The sequence below is a fragment of the Stigmatopora nigra genome, chromosome 9 (genome assembly GCF_051989575.1).
Source record: "Stigmatopora nigra isolate UIUO_SnigA chromosome 9, RoL_Snig_1.1, whole genome shotgun sequence".
Lineage (NCBI taxonomy): Eukaryota > Metazoa > Chordata > Actinopteri > Syngnathiformes > Syngnathidae > Stigmatopora > Stigmatopora nigra.
The window spans coordinates 8,354,355-8,380,184 of NC_135516.1; the positions used below are offsets into that span (position 1 = coordinate 8,354,355).

Consider the following 25,830-nt stretch of genomic DNA (forward strand, 5'->3'; position numbering starts at 1 on the left):
AGTAGCTCCAGCCCTGACCCTTCGCCCTCCTAGATATCCCCCTGCGCAGAATTCTTATTCCCCACCAAACTGACAAAGTGTTTTTAATCTTTTCTTTCCCTCTCTCCTGGAGATTGGGGAAACAAAAATCAATAGCTGCTGGCAGGCGATCTAGCAGGCCGGTGAATTACAGGGCGCTCGCCGCAACCAGTGCGCTGCATCAACGGGGGCCTTGAAACCAGGGACCTTGGGAGAAGCGTCAGAGACAAGTAGGGTTGAGGGGGGTCACGCCGTGTGAGGAGCGGCGTATTTACTGCCCGTGCCGCTTCACGCATGATGAAAAATAACCAGGGAAGGCGGGGAACAAAGTAAAGGGGAAAAAAAAAAGAGCGAGGAGCCAGGTTAAATGTTTGGAGAGTTGATTTGTGCATGCGCTCATTTTGTGTTACGTGCAATAGAGGAAGGACGGTTATGTGATGTCAAGCACAAGCGCACCCTCACTTGATTTCTTTTTGTTTTTCCTCCTTGGCTTCTCCCTCCCAAATGGGAAATGATTCATTAGAGCTAGGTGATTTAGAACGTGGCAGTTGTGGCCGATCAATATGCATGGGCCCATCTGTCAATACGTGATTTCTGCTGGTAATTAGCTGATGTGGGCCAGTGGTTGTGAATATTGCCAGGCAACTGACAGCCTGGTTGTTTCTGTCAACAGTGTGTGTGTGTATGTGTGTGTGTGTGTTTGTCTGTGTGTTTTTGCGCGTGGTTATCCAGGTGGTAGCAAAATGACTGACTGCAGATCAATGAAATACAATGCTTCAAGGCCCAAAGCCGCTTCATAAAGACATCCATTATTTCATGGCGACCAGTTTTTTTTTTGTTTTCAAAGATTGCCCTAAAACAAGTTACCTTTAACGAGCAGGTTAAATTGTCCATCATTGTTGTCATTACTCGCTCGCTGCCTTTGAGGGCAATTGATGGGATTTTCCAGCAGCCCATTGTTGAATTTTTAAATAATCCACTCATAAAAGACTAAAATATGTAGTTACTAGGGTAGATTTGCTTCCTCTAAATGTGGTAACAGCACAATGGCTGATTTAAAATATGAAGTAGAGAAAACCAGAGAGCGAAAGACGTAATTTTCAAGAATTTTAAAGCCACTTTCCAAGTATGTAATGATATACAGCTTCAATCTGAATTGGAATTATTTAAATGAGTGACACTAAAAGATCATCATTGCATTGATTGGTTTCTAAAGTACTACAAATATTTTCTTCAAATATTTGTTGGTCATTTCCTCCTGAGGTGGAGCAAATGTAAGAAGATGGCGATGTAAGAAAGCTAGAAGCGAGATAATTAAGAGTGTGAAAATGATGATGTCTTTGAGGATTTGTTTTCCAAGGATGCAATGAAGACTTGATCATCAAACATCAGCACCTTACATTAAGGTCATGTGAAGCATTAAAGAAATGTGTGCCCATCTTAATATATTTTTAGTGATATACATAAAAAATAAAGACCACAAGCATCGATGTAAGCGCCTGCCTGTCTGTCTCTCATTTGCATTTGCATATTAGAGTGTTTTCTGGGGGAAAATGAGCTGTAGAAATTAATTCAGGATTAATTGGTGCCTTTATCTCGTTAGGACAATCTAATTTAGGGGATGATGGAATTGTTTAGGCTCCCTTTTGCATAATTGGATTGCGGTGAATGGCTGTCATTACCGTCTTTTTAGCATCGTCTACGGGCCCCCTCTTTTGCGTGCAGGCCCCAGCCTCATAAAGAGCCATCATGTGTTGCGCTAGTGTTTTCCTAACCCCCCTGCAACACACAACACAGCCTGCAATATGCAAGCATGTGGCTAACCGCACAGCAGTGATTAGCTCCCGTTTCAAAGCCATCAGCATACTGCGAGCAAAGAGCTGTTGAGGAGATTTCTCATGAATGCCCGAGTACGTCACTAAAAACATGGCGACGATCGACTGTCTATGACAGATTCATTTGAGTTGCTGCCACTGACTGTTATTGTGGTTTTATACGGACTGTTGTTGCTATCCATTACATTCACTTGATTTTGAACTGATAATAAGTTGTAGCAATTAAAAGGTTTTTCTCTCAAGATCCACACTTTGTATGTAAACAACCATCATCCTACTAAATGCAACAGATGCGGTTATCTAACTTATAAGAACCACTTCAAAAAATACTCAGCTGTTCAACTACCATCATTACGAAAAACAAGAAAATGCATTTGCAAAGTATTCTCCATGTACAATACAACTTAACATTCCTCTTATAATGACATTTTAGGATGATATTATTGATTCTTTTCCCACTTGTTGGCATATTATAACATCAATAAAAATAAATGAAGATATTTCATTAGCCTCTAAATTTAGTAATATATCCTGATGTATAGGACAATATGTTGATATAATAAATCTAAATTATCTTGACAAGGTTTTCTAGGTACTCTTAGATGTATTTAATATTCCATAATATTACCAAAATACTCACAAATATTTGAACATTTTCACAAAAAGTTACTAAATACTCTTAAATATACTCAAATCTCAATAAAAGTACTACTTGGCAAGTACTAGTTCATAAAATCTGCTGTAATACTCACTGTTGTTTAAACAATCATATATACACTAGACCATTTTTAAAAGGTTATTAGAATATTCAGTACTGCTTACCTTCACAAGGTTGACAGGGGCAATGGAGTCTATCTCAGCCAATTTTGGGCAGTAAGTAGGGGACACCTTGAATTGACTGCCAGCGGATTACATCCACACCTATAAAATGAAAACATGTCAAATATAACTTTACTTTTTAGCAATTAAACAGGCACATGTGCCTCACAGTTTTAGTATGGATTTCTTTCTCCCACATACCAAAACATGCAAGTTTGGGTCCAATCAAAAAGAACTACACGCAGCAGGTTCCTTCTACTCAACAAATAATGAATTCCATTATGAGAAACAGAAAATTAGAAATCGCTCACAGGAGTGATACACACATATCTATCAAATTGTCTTCTACATTCCCCATGAAACCCAACAAGAACATGAGTTTTTAAGGAGACTAACTATCGTATTTATTGTTGTAATCGGACACTTAAGACTTGCATCGTAAATGCAACCCAAGTTGCTTCTTTCTTGGCCCAACAAATTTTGCCCTTTCATTATTTCCACAATCCTTCCGAGACAGTCTGGAGAAGCCAGAACCCCTCCCCAACGTGTGATGAAAATCAATAGAAGCAAAGCAAGGCGCATGTATGGGATCACTCACTGGAATACCTGATCTTCTCACTTCAACAACATTGATGTAACTATGGAAACAAGCTGGGCAAGATGAACGGAGATATGCCTATCTCCTGACAAAAGGCCTTTTTATATCTTGTCCAGCCGCTTAGCCTATACAACAACAACGGGAGAGGCTTCTATCTGCTGCTTCCCACCACGATACCATCATCATTTGTCTGAAAGGACAAATTGTATAGATATTATTCTGCGGCTTGCTCTCTGGTAAACAAGGCAGGAAGAAATTGAATCTATGGTGCTGATTTTCAGGCAGTGCCAGGCTAATTGAGTTGATGTCCCTGGAGGAACTGGACATACTGTAAAGACAGGCCCAATCAAGTCGTATAGCTTGTGTACTGTACTTACTGGAAGACACTTGTTTATTTTGTTCAGCATAGAAAGGAAAGTGACACTTCTCTTTTTTTTTATCACGAACTTGTGAGAAATAAACATGGACAAGGCAATGATTTCTAACAACTCGGTCATTTGTAAATAAAATTTCAATTAGCTTACTGTTATTTTATAAAGTCCTAATACTATGGTGGCTATACTTGTTATTTGGGATAACTAAAGCGTCGGTGGCCTGACTCAATCTAGATTTAACATACATGACCGTTAAAAAGTACTTGTTACCCTCTTAAATGTTTATATTGTATTGGATTAAGTCACAAGGGCCGCTGGGGTGCTGGAGCCCATTTCAGCTGACTTTGGGAACAAGGCAGGGGACACCCTGAATTGCCAATCACAGGAGACAGACCACAATTCATGCTCACACTTCACTTAAATACCTAGAAGCAATTAAGAGTACTATTTAAAGTACTTTTTTCTTCCTATAACTTTTGGAAAAATATTTTATCTATTCTAAATTGCCCCTAGGTATGAGTGTGAGTGTGCGATTGGCTGGCCATCGATTGAGGGTGCCCTGCACCTGGTGTGCATAGTTGCCTGGGATGGGCTCCAGTACTCTCCGTGGCTCTTGTGACAATAAGTTGTTCGGAAAATGAATGGATGAATCGCCAATGCTGTCTATATCAATACATATAGCTGTAGCTGTTACTCAGATATATGAACAGAATTGTCACCAAACTTAATGTTGATCACATGAGCAAAGACTCAACACCTCAACGTGCAAGATAATCTTTTTGGCCCTTTGCAGACCCTGGTATCAAAATTGCAAATCTCTCGAATTCCACCCGTTTTTGTCGAGACGTACGTGTCTTCAATAAGACGATTGTTGCTCGGCGGGCCTTCCCCAGTGTCATTTTGCTCGCTTGTTCACCGCGTAAAGTGTGTCACGTTTTTGATGCATTTTAGCCCCCGCCCTCAGATCCCCAGGCCCCCACCCACTCCTCCTTCATCTTGTCTGGTGCCATTTTCATTCTTTGCATAAATGCAGTCTAACAGTATTAAGTATTCATGCACGTCGGGGAAGGTGGTGCCTGTCCTTCAGGGTAAGTGTCAGGCCTGCGTGCGGCACAAGAAAAGCCCCGGGGAGAGGGGGAACATTAGGATCCATCAGCCTGACACACAAATCATTCTCTCATGTAAACATAAATATGTGGGTATGTTTCCACCGTCACCCAGCTATCTGTTGCTAGGCTACCTTGCATTAAGCAGTGTAGCTGTCCCTGTTCATTTTGCTCCAGGGATTCCGGCAATACCATCATATAACCTGCTGAGTCTTAATGAGAAGGCCTGCTCATATGAGTGGATATGAACATGGCGAGATGTGAAATTTATTCAAAGCGCCAAAGATTTCGGCTGTCTGTCAGCGACCGCCGCAGCGGGCAGGCGCATATGAATTTGAAGTGTTACTAAAAGGGGAGGGGAGAGGGGAGAAAAGGAGCTTTGAGAGGAATATTTTTCCGCGCCAAACACACCTGAGACAGGAAAAGGTCACAATGGATCAACACACACACAAACACAAATGTTGCTTGGGAACACACTCGTATCATAAACAATGTGACACGCTGGGCTCCATAAAGGTCATTTGTTGAGAAATCACTGATCCCCAAACGCATTAACAAAGTCAATTAACTATTCTATAGCAAAGATGAAAAGGAAACCATCTCCAATCATAAAGAATATACATAGAGCCGGGCTGAGTCCAAGTACCCGCACAATTACAACAAGAGCGCATCCCCAGGTAATTATGTGTGCCATAAAAACGACAGTGGAAGGCAATGGTCAGTGAGAAGAAAGAGCCGGGAGATGAGGGAATGCGACGCCAACAGCTGCTTTGAATAGATTGTGTGTGGGATGAATTAAAAAGTTGAACCTTTCCCCGGCTGTATTCACATGCCTGCCTCTGGGTGATTAATCATGGCCGTCAAGACCTATAATCCTTTTCAATGGGAAACAAATGTAGCCACTGTCCTCTCTCCCGGGCAGCACTTGGAGGCCCGGGGCCACCAGCCCGCCAGCCTTGGTCACAATACCTGAAGCCCATCACACACACACACACACACACACCAATTCACCTATGGGAACAAGCGCATGTCGACACATTGTAATCTGCTCCCGACCTGATGGGATGGACAAATAGATGCAATTTTAGTCAAATTGTAAAGCACAATCATTTTGTTTTGTGTATCTGCTTTGTGTTGGCTGATCAATAGGGAAAGTTGGCATGACCAATTCTGATGGGGGCAGCCACAAAGGAAACAGTATCATGTATAACTTTCACCACTGGCTCTAGTGAAAATTCATTAAAGTGTTTTAAGTAAAAGAAAAGGTTTGCCTTTGCAAAGCTATTTCACGGGTTGGACAAAAGGCATTTAGATGTGTGTGTGTGTGTGGTAAGAATCCTCACTTGACACACAAATGTGTCCTCCAGTGCATACTGTGTGACTTTTAAAAGGTCCACTATCCCTTACTGAATTCGATAGATTGGACTTTACTGACTAACAAACATAGTACTTTCTTTTGTTCTGTAAAATGAACCAAAAAAACTAATTTGATCCATTTTATTGTTGGCCAAAGTTGTTACCGGGTGACATCACTGGCGTATGGCATCTTTGCACTCTTTTCAATTTCAATGTATAATTGTGATGCCCAGGATTTTAGTTTTTCTTTTCCCTATAAATTGAAGAGTTTTATTGGAAAATGCTTTGTGAGTGTTGTGGAGTAAATTGGAACATGAACACTGCCTCAATTTTCTTCCATCCGAACAATTGGTAAACTGAGTGAATTGAACACATAGAAGTAGAGTTGCAGGAAAGTAGTCTTTTGTATACAGTAAAAAATACCGACTCTAAATGCTCAGCATGCGAGCTAGCTGCCCTACTAAATGATATCGAAACCAAACAAGGCTTTTAGCTGGCGTAGTTTTGGCTAATGTCCATGGCAGCTGCTTATCGGGTAAATACTTGTAAATTAGTGGATTTGAAATATGTCTAAAAGGGGCTTAGGACTTACATGGTTGTTAAATTTACTGGGCCAGTGAATACTGCCCAAGTTTGTATTTTCGGTCACTAGTCGACGAATGGTCTCATAATCCATTGGAATAAGATATTGATATGAGGCAATTTGTTGTTTCCATCTCCACCCGCAACAAAAAATATATTATAATATCTTGAATTTCACAACGAAATATAAATATATTCTTATATGTACCTAAAGATGAAATAACGCTGCCGGAAATATTCACTTTCAGTATTGCCCAAATTTTTTTTAGCTGTCTTATTGTGGCTTTAGGTGGAAACCAGCATCTATCTCCAAGGTACACAAGCTCTTGCTTTTCTGATATGTTTTTGTAACGATTGTACATAATTAATATTTTGTCCAATCTATTTGAACTGGGAGGGGATGGCTGTGATAATTCACTCTCGGTTCCTATCAGTTTAAAGAGACCATAAGCCTATCACTGTTAACAGCAATTGAGAGAGTTAAATTGTGCAAGTGTAACCAATGTTGTGGCATCGGGGGTTGTCAGCTTCTGCTGCAATGAAGCTCATGAGGGCCAGTAACTAGATTTGTGATGAGAGGGGAGTTGCTTAAGTCAGTGAACTCAGTGTCACGTCCCCGCATGGTCGGAAACAGCTGATCTAGTTTGGAAAAGACAGTGAGAAAGTCACGAGCCAGCAACACTGAGCGCCTCCAAGGGGAAAGTGTGTCATCAGCATAAAAATAGAAGCCTGCTAACGAATTCCTAATCATACCCCAATCGTTTCCTTGAGGGGCCGTGTTAAAAAGGTTAAAACACCGGCCGGTGAATGACAAAATGCGGCACAACGTCTCAGGAGATTATTCCATGGCATTCCCAGTTTTTTTTTCAGCGCTATTACTGGCAGGTGTCACTAATTATCTTACGGTATGAAAAAAAATAAACCAATTTTTTTCCTTAATGCATTCATGGCATTAATTGAACTTTCAATGTAAATGGATTGGACGTCCTTGGCCGCCAATGGAAGTAAATTAGTTATAAAAACTACAATAATGGACTGCAAGTTGCCCTCATTTAAAGAAAGTCACACTTTTTTTGGTCCATTGAATGAGAAAAAAAATCCTTGAAAGCAAACTGCACCATTTGCCAAAGAAGTGGACAAGCATCCCTCTTCACTCAAGCTTGACTGAATCATGTAATGCCTGTGTTGCTTTTTACAAGTGAATAACTTCGCTGCCCTTGAGAAGAGATCCCACGCACGGATTGCAATGTCGTACGTGACCTTGGTGCAATCACCGGAGAGAAAAAAGAAGACGAAAGAGGAATTAAAAAAAAAAAAAAAAAAGAATCTTTTGTATTCATCAAAAGGCAAATGTCAGTGTTCCCACTGAGTGAAAGAGAGCTTTTCCATACGTGTGAAAGGTTGCGAGGGGTTTTAATTCAGAGCGGCTGATGGAGGTGCTGCATGTTGGCAGCGCGCTGTGAGGAAAGAGCCAGACGCCTCCATGGCCTTTGTGTGTCTCTGTTTGACCAGGCGTCTCCTGGTCCACAGGAGCGCTGTCTCACACACATACACACATACAAAATAGAACAAAGCGGCCATTATCAGTCCTATCGCATCCTCTTTGCCCGCCTGCTCGCAGACACCCCCTCGGGCTGGAGCTGAGCTCAGCTTGAGGCCAACGGCGAAGCGGACTGGGAGGTCCATTAAACCGCACAGGCGACACCTTGAGCTGTGGACAAACATGCGCACACAATGGCGTGCGACGGCAGTGGTTGCCACGGTGATGGGAGGAAACACAGCAGAGTAGTGACAAAGAGAGGGAGAGAGTAAGGGGGGGGGATCAGGCCAGTGAAAAGCCTTCGCAAACTGCCTTCTTGGAAAATAGCCCCCTTTTGACTTGGCGTTAGCAAGACTGTAAACCATCCATTCACTGACATGAAGATGTTTTTATTGGAGCCAAATACGGTACTTGCAAGACATAAGTGTATTTAATCCTTCTACATGGTTCTGCCTTTAACTCATTGGCTGCCATTGATGGCGCTATCTAAGAAAATAAAATGTGAGTTGTTTAGTTAACTGTTGTGTTGAGGGGGAAAAAGGTTGTTTTTTTATTTACAATTTTAACTTGATTTATATACTGTAGTTTATAATATAGTTTTAGATCACAAGCTCAAAATTTAAGAAACTAGAATGTATTTTAACTTGAAAAAAAGTATTTTTTTATGTGGGGAAAAAATAGCACATATACAAATGTTTTTTCCAATTTGAAACAAGATATTCAACATTAAAGGCATGTAAAACAGTTGTTAGTAAAGCCTTTTTTTATATATATAGAATGTAATGTATGGTTTACATGTATTTTTTTGCAATAAACCTCTGGATAATTTTGATCTATATAAGAAATAAAAAAATGGGAATGTGACCGAACACATGGGAAATCTCTGGGAAATCTCTAGTAAACGAAATGTTTGCCGCTGAATTATTTTGACTACGATAGATGTCAAATCAGTTCAAACTGGCAATGCTGTCAGTGAAAAAAATCATGTTTCAGTTCTACTGACAGCTATTGAAGTCCAATCCTCCACTGAACTAAATGCACTGATCTTTAAGCAACAGTTACACGGATGAAGTAAATGTGTGTATTTCAAAATAGTCGATGCATAGTCGTTCCAATCTGATCTTTGAATCTAGCAGCTGGTCTGCAAAACAGCTGAAATACAAGGACGGCAAGAGGCAAGCTGTTGTTGTTTGTTTGTTTTTTTTTAAAGTCATAATTCCTCCCTCCTGTTCCTTGTTCTGTTTTGCCTTTACTGCCTTTGTGCACGACTCTTTTCTACACCTGCCTGCGCTGCCTCGGCCTTGTCGGAATCCTAGCAATCCCCACTCCACTGCAGTGTATCCGTGTGGAAACTCCACAGATGCTGGCACTTTTTTAGTGTGCACACACTCAAAACAAGCAAAGTGATGGGATGAAGATGTCAGTTATGGCAAATAGAACTCTGTCACACTTCTCTATAACATCTTTGTCACTGTTTACTAGAGCGAGGAGCTGAACACGCACATTTACAGACGCACACCCATCTTTGGCGAAGAGATACGCAGTTATTATTGGCAAGCAGAGAATTAACTCATTGTTTTGGTGAGGTGGAGAACTTTGATTAAAGACGTGAACAATTGCAGATACAGTGTTGAATTTGACTGATTTATGAGGATTAGGGGAAAACTACAGACATGATTTCTGGTCAATTTTGTGGCGCAGCGGCATTTTATTTCAGAATATTTTGAAAAGGAGAAGGGAAGTGATGGCTTTTGTTCTTTTTGCACCATTTGAAAATTTGTCATTACCACAAAATACAGAGCTCACTTACTAACAGAAGTAAAAAGTATAGACGATTTTTTACACTGTGATTATTATTTTTTCACCTTTCAGCCATTCATTCAAGGCACAGAGGAGTAAATAGGCCTATCTACCACTATTCAGTGTAATTGAGGTTTAATGCATAGGATTTGGGGGGAAATTCATGATTTCGGCATTTGACTCTGCCCGTGATAGAATGAAGCACGTATGTTAAATTCTAACGATACGCTCCATTGAAGCAGAAATTAATCTGCTGACTTAATTTCACATGGGCAAATGGAAAATGATGTGCGTAAATTCATGATTCTATTTTTTTCCTTATTTTTCTCTTCCAGGAACTTGAGAAGAATTCCCCCATCTAAAGAATGATGAATTGATTTCTCTTATTATATATAGCCTCAAAACAGAACTTTGGCATCATCCCCCACTACTTTTCACACATAAATTTTCGACTATTTCACCATTCAAGTCACAATGGGGAAATCCAAGCATTACAATTTCATCAACAAAGCAGCAAATCGCCCCAAAAGAGAACTTTCTTTATTTTTTTTACATTCAATAAATCACTAACTAGCTTCACCGTATGAGTCACAATGGGACACTCATCCAAGAACAACAAGTCTCCGTTTATTCCCTATCATTATGTAAGTCTATAAATCAGCAAAACAGCAACGTGCGTCTTTTTTACTTTTCTTGGATTTGTTGACTAAATTATAACATATCTATTGTCTATGCATAATTGGACAATATGCCATGAAGTGGGAAAAAGACTCACAAACCAAATATATACTTGTTCTGGGTTCATTAACATGGGTTAACATTCTGAAATGAAAATGTTTTCAATGTTTTTAAAGATAGAAACAGCACTAGAACTCAGTTTTTTATGTAGAATTGGAACCACATGAAGAAGGTACTGTACTTTTTTTTGTTAGCTGCTTCTGGTTATGAGTTTCCTACAACTATTTGGCGACCCTCAACTAAATATTTGCTCACATCCATAAAGTAAATAAGACTGACAAACACTTCATAGGACCTTGCAATTTGGGTCAATTGCACTCATGCAACCGTTTGCCATTTCCTCAGATTTGCAGGCCTGAAAATAAACCCAAAAGATATCCCGGGTAACTAAAAGTGTAGCAGAAATCACACAATGATATCATACATTTTAAAGGAAGCCATCATACGTGTTCCATTGATTATCATCACCTGGATGAACCCAAATCCTTTCTCAGGACTATCAACAAAATCCTCTCAACTGCCTTAGACAAACAAACCCAAGTATGGGCCTCCACGGTATTTTTTCACCTTCGTTAACAACCACGGATGGCAAGTTTATTTGTCCGCAGACCGGGTTGTGAGTGGGAGGCAGCAAAAGAGAGGGGTCTTAAGCACTCGGCTTGTTTTTCTTGGGTCTGCTGGGGAGGGAACGAGGGATCACGGGGTGAGGAGTCAAGGGGAGGACAAGGTGACTGATTGAGCTGAGGCACTAGGTCAGAGTGAGGCTGCTGAACCAAAACCCAGCAAAGACCCTCCTCAAGACTAACTATGATCAAATGCATCACAGGCCTCCGTCAACACGTACGTCCCACCGGACGCTATATGACTTCCACATGTTGGCTCGGACAAGGCGGCAACGCAACACACATTAACGGGCTTATCAGCACCCAGCTCACAGCGCGGCGGCCGACAAAAGGCGGGTTTTGGCGGAATAATGGATGCGTGAAATCAATCTGGGAGTTTCAAAAGGTCATCATGTGCAAAGCGACAGTTCCTGGAGCAACAAGAGGAAGCCATATAATCTGTGAAAGGGGTTCTGCACAAAAGCCCCAATAGCAGGACTCTAATTTCAAATGAGTGAACACCAGTAGAGCTGTCTGGAAATTACAGAAAAAAAAAACATGCATGCTTTATATGACGGACGGACAATTAATGCTAGGCAATCATCACCGGACGCTATTGAGAGGAAAATGATTCTGCACCGCTCAGTGAATTTATAAAGAAAATGTATTACAAAGTACAAGCTTGCTTTCGCACTAGCATTCTTCTGCAGTCCTTTCAATATAGAATTCAATTTTGCAGAACACCTGAACAAACAATATCTCACAGACAATTATTCGCTGCCTTGGTAAGGCTTGGAAAACAAATTAGCAGGAAGAGCGTGTGGTGATATTTTTGGCGGGGGGGGAGTTTACAAAGCTCGCAGCACGACACCTTCTCCAACGACTGCTGAATTAAACTGGCCTATTTAAAATCTTGTAAAGAAAGGCTTTTTAGACACCTTTTCTACAACATATAATTTCTAGAGCAGTCTTTTCCAGTTTTACTTTATACTACGATTGACAGTACTTGTTTAAACTATGGAAGTCGATGAGTTGTTTAATGCCAAGTATTAGTCCAAGAAAACACGTACAAGGGAAATTCATGGTGGCATGAAATGCCATTGAATTGAGAGGACAACATAATGTGTTTTTTTAAAGATAAAAGATATATAAAAGTGTGTAGAGAAGACTACGCATCCATGGCATCCAAGAACGCTGAGCCAAATGAGTAAATGTCAAATATTAAACTATTCTGATTTGCAAATCCATCATGAAACCTGCATGATTCCGACAATACATGAAATCAGGAAACAATGTGATGCTCAATCTGTTGCTAGAGGAAATATTTTGTTGAGTCTTTGTAAATCGTGTCACACCAGCACAATTTGCTTCTCTAAGGTCCGCTTGGGTGGTATCATAAACATCTGGTTTGGGGGGAGGAGACTCATGATTGTTGCTAGAGATATGGTTGCTATGTGTGTGGTGTTCTCTGTTGTTATCTCATGTAACCCACACACTTTAAGGTCAGTAACAACAAACCACATGGTCAGTGACCAAAACATACTCCTAATATACCTCTTTTTCTATGGCCAACTAACGACAGTGTAGGTTTATGCAGGCCTGAAAGCACTAGAGCAACAGTGAGAATTCTTGGCAAAGCCAACGGCCTGTATTGATTGGGCAAAGGCCCAACAGCCCCTCACTAAAAAGAGATTAAAATATCAGGCTTGTCTCAGACATTTATGGAGTGTGTGACCTCAGCCGATGTGAGTACATACATCATAGTCCATCTCCGTAAGTCACGCTCAATGTTGAGCGGCACCGCACGGTGGCGGCGAGCTTGAAGCACAGAGCCAGTGATTCATTTAGAAACTGCAGGTGCGGCATCAATATGGCTGTTTCATTAAAAAAAAGTCACACCGTGCCTTTTTTTTAACACCTTTTCGGTTAAAAACAGCTGAGATGGATGTTTTGGGAAATGGGAGGTGTCAAAGGATGTACGCGTCCATTCACAGCTCCCTTCATTACAGAGCAAGCAGGTCCTGTCAGCGACTTTTCATTACACAGACCCATATATCCACCTCCGGTGTCCTAGTGGTCCGCTCTGTCGCCTGTCAAGAAAAGGCGCTCTTGGGGAAAGTCCTCCCATTCTCCCTGAACCCACCACCCCCTGCTACCCTCAACAGGCGAGAGAGGCCAGGCAGAAAGAGAGAAATCGTGTTTGCCATCAACAGCTCAAGAGAGTAGCATGGCAGCAAGATTGATGACACCCTCCCTGAAAGTAACAAAAGAACTCCTGTGCGCGAGGGCCCGCTTATGGAGCTTGATAGAGTTGTCATCCTCTTAATAAACAGCTAGGATATGTCAACCGGCGAGGCGGCAGGGATGCCGACGCCTCGCTCGCCCACAAAGCCACGGGCGGGATCACCTACTGGCACGGCGGCACGCACGCGGCACCATATGGAGCCCCCCCATGCCCCCCCAGGGTGTCAGCGAGGCAATTACTGAAGAAGAATAAATACATGGCAAAATCTTCACGTTTGTTGACTTTGCTTGGATTGTGTGATAACTCCAGGCATAATTGGACTAAAACTTTTAGGAAATATTCCAATCATGCCGGTTCTGGGTGAAATTTCCCAAACTACAAAATGATAAGTTCTCTTGTCAACACTTGGGGAAGAATGTCAGCCACAAGGCACGTGAACAGACAAGCAGGATTTACATATTTAAGAGTTGATGAACACTTCATTAGAATGTAGTGTCATGACATATTTAATAATTCTGAGATGACCCTTATCATGAATGAATGTATACTCATGAGTGTTTTAACCAAAGGAGCCTTACCCGATCCCTAATGAAAAGACATTTTAAACAATGTCAACTTTGCATTAAAAGTGACACAATTTATTGAATGACATTTAATGGCATCTGTCAAAGGCATTCATTCATATTCATGACAGATGTCATGTCATGACTATGACAGTCTTATGACACTGTCCCAAGAAGCATTGAAATAAATTTGAGCTAAAGAGCAAGGCTGACTGCCCAGTTGCCAACACGCTCTTTTGTAGGCATCAGGAGTGAGACAGCAATCGCGTCACACAACCTAGGTTTATTAAGATATTTTACGTATGGTCCACATACCCTCACTGGCCACTTAATCAGGTACACTAAGTTCAGGTCCTTTTCGCCTTCAGGACTGCCTTAATCCTTTTTGCCATCAAATTACCAAGTTACAGTATCATTTTTCATTTAGTTTGGTCCATATTGACATGATAGCATCCCTAAGTAGCTACAGATGTGAATCTTCCATTCCATCACATCCCAAAATGTGCTCTAGGGGTTTGGGATCTGGTGACTGTGGACATGACCATTTGAATACAGTGAAGTCATTGTCATTTTTTAAATGTAATGGTCTGATATTATTCAAATGACATGCCATGGTACATTATTCTGCTGGAAGTAACCATCAGTAGATGGATATAATGTGGTCATAAAAGGATGGACGTAGGCAACAACAATACTCAGGCGTGGCATTGCAACGATGCTTAATTGGTACTAAGGGGTCCATAGTGTGCCAGGATAATAAACCCAACATTACACTACCACTATCGGCCTCAATTGTGTATACAAGACAGAATGGATCCATGTGTTTGTTGTTTGTGCCAAATTCTGTCTCTACCATAAAAATGCCTCAGCAGAAATTGAAACTTATCAGACAAGGGAATATTTTTCAAATCTTCAACTGTCCAATTTTGCTTGAATTCGAATTGTAGCCTCAGTTTCCTCTAATTAGACAGAAATGTGAAAGGCGGTGGCAGGCGGTATGGTCAAGATTTGCCATGTTTGTTTGGACATGCTCTTTTACATATTGTGGATGTAAAAAGTGGCTAATTGAGTCACTGCTGCCTTTGTAATGGCTCAAAAATAGTCTGGCCATTCTCCTCTGACATCTGACATCAAATGAAAGCGAACGGAGGACAAAACTTTCATGTTCATGTTCCATTTTTCTACACATACATTCTTAATAGTCACTAACATTGATGGTGATGGACAGTGTATCACTGCCATGGCACCCAATGAGTTAACCGAACTGTACATTTTTTGTAGTATTTAATTCTAAAATGACTTGAGATTGATTCCTTCATACTATCTATCGTGGGAGAAAAACATGAGGAAATATTAACAAGTTGTACATACAAACAAAACCTCTGAAAATGTTAGAGTAGCTACTTGACATTTTGGGAGCTATGTGAGAGAATGGGCTCCGGGGTTGGCTGGCAACCGGCTGAAAGAATGTTTGGGGGTGTTTTGTGGCACATTTACTACCTTGAAATAGAGCTGCACTTCTCTATGCTGAATTAAGCCTTATATTAAAGCATTAAAGTGTTAACAACACTGAAATCTAAAACTAAGGAGCATAGCAAAAGGACAAGTTGGGTTGGAATAAAAGGCCAAAATAAAAAATTGGATAACAACATGATGAAACGTTTGTTTAAGAACTTTTTTTATGTCTATGTATAAATACATACTAAATTCCCAACTTCCTATATTTTACTTTGGTAGACAAGTAACATGTAGTTAGTTTGGATTATATTATTTTTTTAGTTATATATGTACATATGCTTGATAATATTTTGTATCACACACTAGTAGCTATTCTGGCATTTTTAATAGAAATGAAAACTAAAATAGAAACTTAAAAATATATTTTTTTAAATAATTAAATTTATGAATTAGTGTATTTTGCAAGTATATTTTGACACTTTTTGATACCATGTTTGTCTTAAAATGTATTAGTTTGAGCAATTTATGAACAAACTTTAGATTCTACGACAAGCAAAAATAAAGGCTGTCGACATCCTATTTAAATTCAAGAGTGCATGACAAACACAAATCCTTGCCAAGAAAATGCAGAAAAAGAAATTCATTTCTATAAAGTCTGCCACTTACAATATTCACTCATTTTGGGGGAGTAAGGGGTGGGGGGCGGCAATGTTGTTGTCTCAATTGAATCTGCAGCCCACTCCTGGTGTGATACCTAGTTAAAGCCAGCAGGGTGTGAAATGGCATTTGGAAATAAATGAAAGTGACTATGAAACAGTGGAGTTGGAAGATATTGCCGTGTCAAGATGACAGACAAGCCCCGGAATGGAGCTGGAGGAAAAAAAAAAAAAGTTATTATCCCAAAGAGTGAGGAGGCTGGATTAAATGTAACCCATGATGGCTCACAGCTCTCTGCCTTTGCCCTGGTGCACATACACACAAACGAGATGATGGCGCCCACAAAAATGGCAACAATCTCAGTGGCAATAGCTCGCCTGTTGATTTTCATGAGAACAATCCATCTTCTTGCAGCGCCACGGTGCCAATAAGTGTTATTGCAAAGTGTTTGCCTATTGACGTTCCGCATAGAAGTGCTTTGAAGGAGCTCTGGAGCGACACAATCCCTGGAGGCTCTTCCTCGCCTGATTTACAGCTCGCCTGATGAGTCACACAGGACACGCTGGCAGTTGAAATAGCGACGACTCTGTTGTCAGCCTTATTCATTTTTAAACTAGACTCTTGTCCTGTGGTGCCGAGATGGGGATGGCCAACACTATGCATTATTTCAGTTGCTGATATGATCAAATATGGAGATCTATCAATGCAAAACCTAAATTTGGAGCAGTATGAAGTGGGCCTTGAAGGGAAAAAAATGGGCTAGCATTTATGTAAAGGGTCAAAATTGTGTGGAACATTTTCGAATGTATTTGTATTTTTGCTAGAATGACAAAATACTGTGTTTTTAAGATATTTTGTTGTCACTGCAAAATAGTGGAATGTTCAATAATGTATATTTGGGAAGGCAGCATGGTGAAGAAGTGACTACTGTATCAGTCTCTGTTTTGAGATCAAGGAATCAATGGATTTAAATTTAATAATACAATTTAAATTTTGACATTTTTCAGCATATCACTACACTAAACTCTTCATATGGTTTTCATGTTAAGATGGTTTTGTTCAATTATTGTGTTTGTTGTATTCCTACATAATATTGCTGAGATATTGGACTCAATCTTGAAAACCCGGTGCAAAAATATGTGAATATGACATCGCTGCTTCATGGGATATATTGACAAAAACAAACTATACAGCACACTCAATACACACACAAAAAAACTGAGCATATTTCATATCTGGATAGATGAAAGGTCATCGTGAATTGAAAGCAAAGTGATGAACGTTATGTGCCTTTTTTTCATTAGAGATGAAAATACTTTACAATGTTCTCTATTGCTTCTAAAGGATGATTTTGTCCACTGCCTGTGATTTCATGCAAATGCCATTTTTCTTCCGTTTTGCCCAGCTAGTTCTTTACAGATCATACATATTTGACATGTAACCATGTCAATCAAAATGAGTGAAAATGTTTGATTTGGGTTTTTGAAGCCGAGGAGAACATCTTGAATGCCACCTTTGGTTTCAATTGATAATTAAAAAGGAACTTTCTGAGCAAAACAGCCTTTGTATTTCATTTTGGTCTACATGGGTGACTGCTGCCCTTTAGCGGTGTGTTGGTAGTATTACGTTATCTGAGAGACATTTCTAGGATGAATGTGAAATTTAAAATAAAATATACAATAAACATTTTAACGTGTAAATATATGGTGTTTGTGTTGTACAGAATATAATGGTCGTGGGTATGAAAATACAAAATAGTATATACACTATAAATAATTGTTTTTTAGGTCAGTTTTATTTGAGTTAAATAAAGGTCAGGCTGCATTGCTTTTTAATGTCATTTTCTATACTTAAATTGTATTGAGACACTATTGCAATTCTTGATTTGATTTTTCCTAAATATTTTTACTTTTTTTCTACTTAAATTAGTCAAGCGCATTGCATGGTGGTTCTTTTTCATCAGTTTCATTGGGAATACATCTGAAAATTAGAAACATTTAGTCATAGTGTCTTGTAAATTCCAATAAATATTGCTGTTAAGACTATAACAAAACACATCTTAAGCTATTATACCTTTAATGGAACGATCCACCACAAATTGGCTCATGGTGACCCCACAAAAAAAGGCTTTTATGGTATGTCATTGACAGATAATTCTCTACCCGAACTATGAACCGTCTCGCCCAGTCTGACACAAGTTGACCCAGCAAGGCCTTGAGTTTGCATGCGAGTGCTGCAGCACATGTCTTTAATTACTAGTGAGAACATTCAGAGTGGTGGAGCCACTGCAGGTCATGTCCTCCAAGTCCAACATGACAATGAAAAAAGACATGCAGGCTGTAATTTTATCTTCAACACGGGATCTAACCTCAGCATAGTTGAAGATGGATTTCCCTTGTGGGACAAATAAAGGACAGGGAACATAAATTTAACGTAGGTTTATGAGTGTTTGGCCCACACTAAATGTTAAGCACACAATAACGTCTAATTGAAAAATTACATTCATTAAAGGATATTTAGGTTTTACAATGCATCCAGGGACTTAACAGCTGGAGTATTGTTTTGTATCATATTGATTGAATTTCATAAGATCGTTGCTCAAACGATTAAAATTACTCAACCGATTAATGTATCGATGCGGATTATTATATGCCGTAATTTTCGTACTATAAGACGCTACTCTCTCTCGATTTGAACAATGCGGTTTGTAAAACAAAGTGGCATATTTATGGATTTTTGTGGACAAAGTGACCTTTTTTTCTTCAAGAAAAAAGGTGATTATTTTTAATATGATATGGCTCTAGTTCCCAGCACCTTGTGATAATGTTGCTACTTGGAGTGCATTCAATTTATGAATTATACAGTGTTTTCTACAAGATGATGCTATGCTAGCACTGTTTACATAGAAAAGGAGTTATGTGAGGAAATGTCAATCACTGCCTTCCATCTTATATTTGCTTTTCATTTTGACATTATGACTTACCTTTGTTTTTTTTCTTTTATTAACAGTCACCTTTATGATTTCAATTTAGGAAAGACTAAGAAGTATTTCCATACTTCATAGTTCTTTTTAAATTGTCATATTTTTAGACCATTTTTACACTATGAAGGACTGACTGACTGACTACATGAGTGGAAAATCCCCTACCTTTGCTTGAGCGTCTTTCTTTTCATTATGTCCAGTGGGAGGCGCTCTCTGACAGCATACAGAAACTTTTTGATCTGCAGCAAAACAGGGGTCATATTTTCAGTGGGCTAGAAATCAAATGAATGAATCTGATATGAATATGCATAAAAATCTTACCGTGGACACTGATGGTGCAGCTTTAAAGATTTTCATGAAGACTCCAGGTAGAAGATCAACACAATTCAAGAGATCAACCACCACTTGGGACAAAATCTGCTGTGGGAAGAAAAGGAAACCACAAAATGAACACACTTGTGTCTGTTTTTACTAGAGTATGGCTGTGCTAAACCAATTGTAAACATTTATACAGTGCATTGACAATGTACACATCTTCTGCTGAGTTCTTCTTGAAGTGTGCACTAACATGCAGTGTCATCTAAAATTTCTAGGGCAGATTTTGAGTCAGGAGACTTAAAAATCCACATGGGAAGGTAGTCCAATTTCCTGTATGATTACTAAATGGCCATTTTAATCCTACATTATCTATTCTGTACTCTCACTGGATACACGTGTATAATCTCACCTGTTGGTGTTCATAAAATGTAAACTCTGCAAGGAATTATTATCACCCTTGAGTGTTTGTTTTTCATTGCTATACACACACGTGTACATTTTATCCAATATGTGAGTCATTGTTGAGATTTTGATTGGATAAACTCACAGTGATTAAAAATAATGTGTCACCAGAGAAACCTTTATTATCTAAGGTGGCATCCTAAAAATGTGTGACCTAATTTTGGATACAGATGATCCCATCACAAACATTGACAAAACAGCTAGATAAATAAATTAATAAACATCACCAGAATTGCCCCTTTTCAAGATGGGGCTGCAAAACAGTGACCTATAGGGTTTTGGGGTTGTGATTAGGATTGGGATTAGGATTAAATGTAGAACACTACAACCCAAAAAGCACAATACAGCTACAAAACATGGTTTCAACCCTGTTTTGCAGGCTGCAGACAGATCAAACCCTCCACGTCAGCAGTTAACTGCAGTACCTTGGGTGGCAGTGTGGTGACGCTATTGTTCCAAAAAATATTTTGGCAAAATAAAGCAAACCAAGAGTACGTAGTGTATTTCATCAAAGCTTAGGTTTCAAAACGACTAAGGAAAGCAAATGTACCTTTTTTTCCAGAATTGCCTCTGTATTTGGCCATTTAATGCTCTTAGAAATTGCAAATAAAGGATATAATAGGTAGTGCATAATTTGAAATTGATGGAAATCCTGTCAATATTGTTAATGAAATCTGATAGACGAAATGTGGGTAAGAAGGAAGACTTAATTTTGACTGGGAGAAACTGGCAACCATTATTAGTCCCAATTGGACGTTTATCGTCGTCTTGTGCACTGAAAAATGAGTATTCAAGGCCAGCATTCCCAGTTCAAATGAATTGGATGCCTATGGCCATCAATAGCCGAATCTCGTTGCACAAGTAGGCCAATTAAATCTATTGTCAGTGATTGTCTCCACGTGAATTCCTCACGTGGTGGTGGTCCAGTGATAAAGCAAAATCAACCGCATACTCATGACAGAATTACATAAGGTTTCCCATTCAAACCAGTATGGTGACGCAGTGCACATTTGCTGCGCGCGGGGGCGTCGATACCTTTACATCCGATTTATTGTAGATTTTGGATTCTAGGTTTAAGAATTACGATCGAATCCGTTTATTCGATGGTGGCACAGCAACTTTTACCTATCTTACGTCCAGTGGTCCGCTCTGCGAGGAGAGATCTGTGTCTGAGAAGGAAACCCGCATGGTGAACCCACTTTCCGAGAACACGCGGCGTGCCTGAGGGCAGGTGGGTTGAACCCGAAATAGGAGTTTGACCAATGAGAAGCTGGCGTGAGCTGACAATCGCGGTATGAAACCACACCCTCCGATTGTCTGGACCAATCAAATGTTCTAAAGGTACTCGCTTCCTTATAAATATGGCTGAACCCATCTTCGGTACTGGAGAATGGTAGAAATACTATCGGATAAACCCAAGACGAAACACTGGACCTGCAAGTCCTTTAGTTTTTATTTAAATTTTCTCGTTTCTCCAGGTAAATGATCTTTGTATTTCAGCATGATTTATCTTCATTTGCTTCTTCTGCACATTTTTTTAATTAATACTATACATTAAAATCTTTAGATTTTGTGATTCTAATGTATATCATTCTCTTTTCATTCAATCGTATGTGTTCTGTTTGAGTATGGAGGTGGTCACCATGCGGAAGCTGCTGTCGATTATGTAATATTTCCTCACAGTGTGTAACCATGACTACTCCATAATCGTGCTAACGGAATGTCCAGTCTTGACTTTTTATTTCATGGCTTAGCTTTCGACGCCAGCCTCGATTTAAAGACAGATGACGACGACGCAAACGTTTATTTCCCAAAATAACGAACATTTCCGCCCCATCTCATCGTTTAATTTCGGAAATGAACACAAACGCCACGAGATGTCATCATTTCTGCTGCAGTTTTCAACTGTCCATGTGTTGTTTTTCTAGAAAAGTGAACAATGGTGGTCTTTTTGGTGTGTTTTTTGGGCTCGTTTTTCTGCCCCCTAGTGTACAGTGGTCACATGGCATCATCCCTGGTCTCCCATGTTCATATTCTCTTGTCTTGTGTCCAGGTGTGTTATAGTAGGAACTAAAAATGGCCACATCGTCCAGTGCCACCTTGAGCAAAGTCGTCAAGAAGCAGTACATGGAACTCCCTCAGGGAGAGAAAGTCCAGGCCATGTACATCTGGGTCGATGGCACCGGAGAGGGGCTACGGTGTAAAACCAAGACTTTGGATTCTGAGCCCAAAAGTCTAAAAGGTAAGCACTTTTCCAAATTGCCTGCTAATATGCATCCACCCCCACACCATCTATTTCTTTAAACCTTAATGGTTGGAAAATGTCCTGTAATATTCTGGAAAGTGTCTACCAAATATCCAAAACTGATAAAGCTGAGGAATTTGGATTAAAAAAATGACTACATAAAATCATTTCATTGAAGACCACTAGTGTGAATGATAAGAAACATCACTGGTACTTAAAATGCCAATCCAGAAAATGTTAAGTGAAATAACCACTAGCGCTCTCCCTAAAAGTCACATTCAATCATCATTCACACTAGGACCCCCTCCCCTTTCTAAAACTTCTCAAGCTGAGCCTGTGCATATTAAATCCTTTTGAATCTTTCTGCTGCTCTTAATTTTGGTATACTAAAGTCACAAAATGAAAGTAGATTTTTTTTCCTACTCTTTAATTACTTGAATGTTGCAAAGACATTTGAAAATAGTCACTATCCATCACTCCTTCAGACCTTCCTGAATGGAACTTTGACGGGTCAAGCACTTACCAAGCCGAAGGTTCCAACAGCGACATGTATCTCATCCCTGCCGCCATGTTCCGGGACCCCTTCCGCAAGGACCCAAACAAGCTGGTGCTCTGTGAAGTTTTTAAGTACAACCGCATGCCTGCAGGTAAAACCATAAAAGAAGTGACACACTTGTTCACTAATAGTATTAAAGGTATCTATCTCCACATGAGAGGATTGACCCAAGACTGCACTTTTGCTACCTTTTTTTTTTTTAAACAGATGGTCACACAGATGTCTAGTCTGCCTAGATGTGTACTCAAGAACTGGGTCTTTGTTAGATTACGTCCTTCCGTGCCGTACGCTTATTAGTGATGACATGGTTAGGCAAATGAAATAAGTGCAAACCACTCAGTGCAGGTTTAGCCTTACAATGTGTAGAGTGTCCCTTCATCTATTCCAATGGATCCCACGAGGATAAAAATATGCGACACACAAATGCTAGTTATAGGCTTATTGACAACAAATGACCTAGTGCTTTAGCAAGTCATTTTGAGTTTGCTGTCTTATCTGTGCAGAAACCAACCTGCGGCTGACGTGCAATAAGATAATGAAGATGGTAGAAGACCAAGTCCCCTGGTTTGGCATGGAGCAGGAATACACAATCCTGGGTACTGATGGACACCCATTTGGCTGGCCATCCAATGGTTTCCCTGGACCTCAAGGTGAGTCTCTGACACACAGTAAGACAGTGACATGATTAAGTTCGCATATGATTCTATCATTTGTATTGACAGGTCCTTATTACTGTGGAGTGGGAGCTGACAAAGCCTATGGGAGAGATATTGTTGAAGCTCATTACAGAGCTTGTCTCTATGCTGGGGTTCAGATCTGTGGTACAAATGCGGAAGTGATGCCTGCCCAGGTAAAAAATGCTGTACATCTGCTCAAATTGATTTCACCTCAATGGTAGTCAGAAAATTAATTAATTGTGTGTATGGGTAGTGGGAGTTCCAGGTGGGCCCGTGTGAGGGGATTGACATGGGTGATCACCTGTGGGCTGCACGCTTCATCCTACACCGTGTCTGTGAAGACTTTGGGGTGATCGCCTCTTTTGATCCCAAGCCGATTCCTGGCAACTGGAACGGCGCTGGCTGCCATACAAACTTTAGCACAAAGGAGATGAGAGAGGAGGGTGGATTGAAGTAAGTATTCAAGGACATTTTGACCATAGTAAAATCAAGGACTGGTAATTGTTTCGTTAATCATGGTTGGGATAAGAACATTGGCATGAGTTCAGTCTCCAAAGGAAGGGATCTGTGGTAATAGTGATGACAAGGACACGTTTAAACTTTCCAAATTTTGTCAAGTCATCATGGTGTATTTCCCTTTTTTTTTCTTACATTGTGTATTTAGGAGTGCAAGATAAACATGACATGTCACTGACCAAAATGAGGTCATAAGCAGACGCTGGTATAACTCGATAGATAATCATTCCTGACGCTGTCATCTAAATGGAATTCCTTTTAAACTGAAGATTCCAAGATATAATCTTGTTTTGGCGCAAATGCATGTTAAATGTCACCAAAAGATCTACTCACATTGATTTGTGGGTAAAAGGGAAAGAACACTAGGAACCTAATCATATGAAATTACAACTATTGATAAGCCACACTTGCATTTAATTTTTAATTTAGAATAGCGAATTCAATTCAACAGCATTCTCAAATACCTCTCATCTCCTTCCAGAGCCATTGAGGAGTCCATTGAGAGGATGAGCAAGAGGCACCGCTACCACATTCGTGCCTACGACCCCAAAGGGGGGTTGGACAACGCCCGCCGCCTCACCGGCCACCACGAAACCTCCAACATCAACGAGTTCTCGGCGGGCGTGGCCAACCGCGGCGCCAGCATCCGCATCCCTCGCAGTGTGGGGCAGGAGAAGAAAGGTTACTTGGAAGACCGCCGCCCATCGGCCAACTGCGACCCGTACGGTGTTACTGAGGCGCTCATTCGCACCTGTTTGCTGAGTGAGGAGGGGGACGAACCTACGGATTACTGAAGCAACCACTCGTGGATTGACTCCCACTGCCAACCGTTCCCCCACTATCACCACCCAATCTTATCATTTATTTAGTACTGTATTTTCTTCTCCACTACTACCATAGATATGGTTTAACCGGCATTTATATAGATTCGAGTTGGCTGGTCAACTTAAAATTGGTTAATTCATGTCTTTTGGTTCTCCTACTGGTTATTGCAGGGTACCTTCCCTCATCCGTAGAAGGGATTGGCTTTTGTAAGTTTTTCTAACCATATCAATGCTGGCGTAACCGACCCCCTTCCCTCACCCCGGAGAAATGAACTAAAGTACATGGACACCGAAGTGTAGAGCTGCTAATGTTGGGCAGTATATATGGTTTAATCTTTAGTTCAGGTCCTGCTAATTTACTTTGTTACTGACCTTCCCCGTTACAAATTACCCACGGTACTAACGCTTGATTTTTATGAAGTGTATTTTTAAATGGCAATGTTTGTCTTCAGATTTCTCACATACTGGGTCGACTGTGTTTGTACTCTTTGTATGTAGCTGTCGGTACCCAGCGTATGTATGATGGCGTTTAAATGTGTTGGATCTGTCCATAATGCCATTTGTAGATTTTCCTCAAGGAGTTTTATCCTTTCGTTAATGTGCCCTAGTTGGTAAATTTATCAAGTTTACTGAACCTGGGTTATTTTTCTCTTGTTACATTTAAAACTTATTTTTTATCACTACCTTGGTCTCTTGTCTTGTCTTTATATATTTGAATCAATGTGGATTTGCAGTAGCCAAAGTAGGAACAGTAACAGATCAAGCAATTTTTAATATGCTATTGATACAATACAAGCATGATGTCATTGTAAGCCATTTGCGTCACGATTAAACAACATGGTTTACTGACTCATAGTGCAAAATGGAATCGGGTAAACATGCTATTAGATACTTCTACTGTACTGTCAACTTGGGAGTGTTAAGTCAATAAAAGTGACTGGTCTTTGGGTGTGAGCTG

At 40.1% G+C, this 25,830-nt stretch overlaps 2 protein-coding genes across 4 annotated transcripts in view; one reads left to right on the forward strand and one right to left on the reverse strand.

Moving 5' to 3' along the window:
• The window catches only part of LOC144201471 (pre-B-cell leukemia transcription factor 1), an 83,448-nt gene extending 62,146 nt beyond the window's left edge, over positions 1–21,302 (reverse strand). For 2 of the 3 annotated variants that reach the window (XM_077724144.1, XM_077724141.1), the window contains exons 1-4: positions 21,180–21,302; positions 19,596–19,694; positions 19,440–19,513; positions 2,676–2,774 (exon numbers count right to left, since the gene is read on the reverse strand). The gene's annotated coding sequence lies outside the window, so the exon portion shown is untranslated. The remainder of the gene's footprint in view (positions 1–2,675; positions 2,775–19,439; positions 19,514–19,595; positions 19,695–21,179) is intronic. The other variant, XM_077724142.1, reaches the window with a different exon arrangement.
• An 86-nt stretch (positions 21,303–21,388) lies between these two features.
• Positions 21,389–25,555, forward strand: LOC144201422 (glutamine synthetase). Its single transcript, XM_077724030.1, has 7 exons — positions 21,389–21,532; positions 22,108–22,296; positions 22,785–22,946; positions 23,359–23,505; positions 23,578–23,705; positions 23,786–23,985; positions 24,530–25,555. The coding sequence occupies exons 2-7, from the start codon at positions 22,131–22,133 to the stop codon at positions 24,840–24,842; spliced, it is 1,116 nt and encodes a 371-aa protein (XP_077580156.1). The 5' UTR covers positions 21,389–21,532; positions 22,108–22,130; the 3' UTR covers positions 24,843–25,555.
• The last annotated feature ends 275 nt before the right edge of the window (positions 25,556–25,830 follow it).

What these genes read in the sequence shown, in the direction of transcription:
- LOC144201422 (XM_077724030.1), top strand. Translation starts at nt 22,131, where the DNA reads ATGGCCACATCGTCCAGTGCCACCTTGAGCAAAGTCGTCAAGAAGCAG. An exon ending in TGAGCCCAAAAGTCTAAAAG is followed by an intron (nt 22,297 to 22,784) that starts GTAAGCACTTTT and finishes TCACTCCTTCAG; the next exon opens with ACCTTCCTGAATGGAACTTT. An exon ending in CGGAAGTGATGCCTGCCCAG is followed by an intron (nt 23,706 to 23,785) that starts GTAAAAAATGCT and finishes GTGTATGGGTAG; the next exon opens with TGGGAGTTCCAGGTGGGCCC.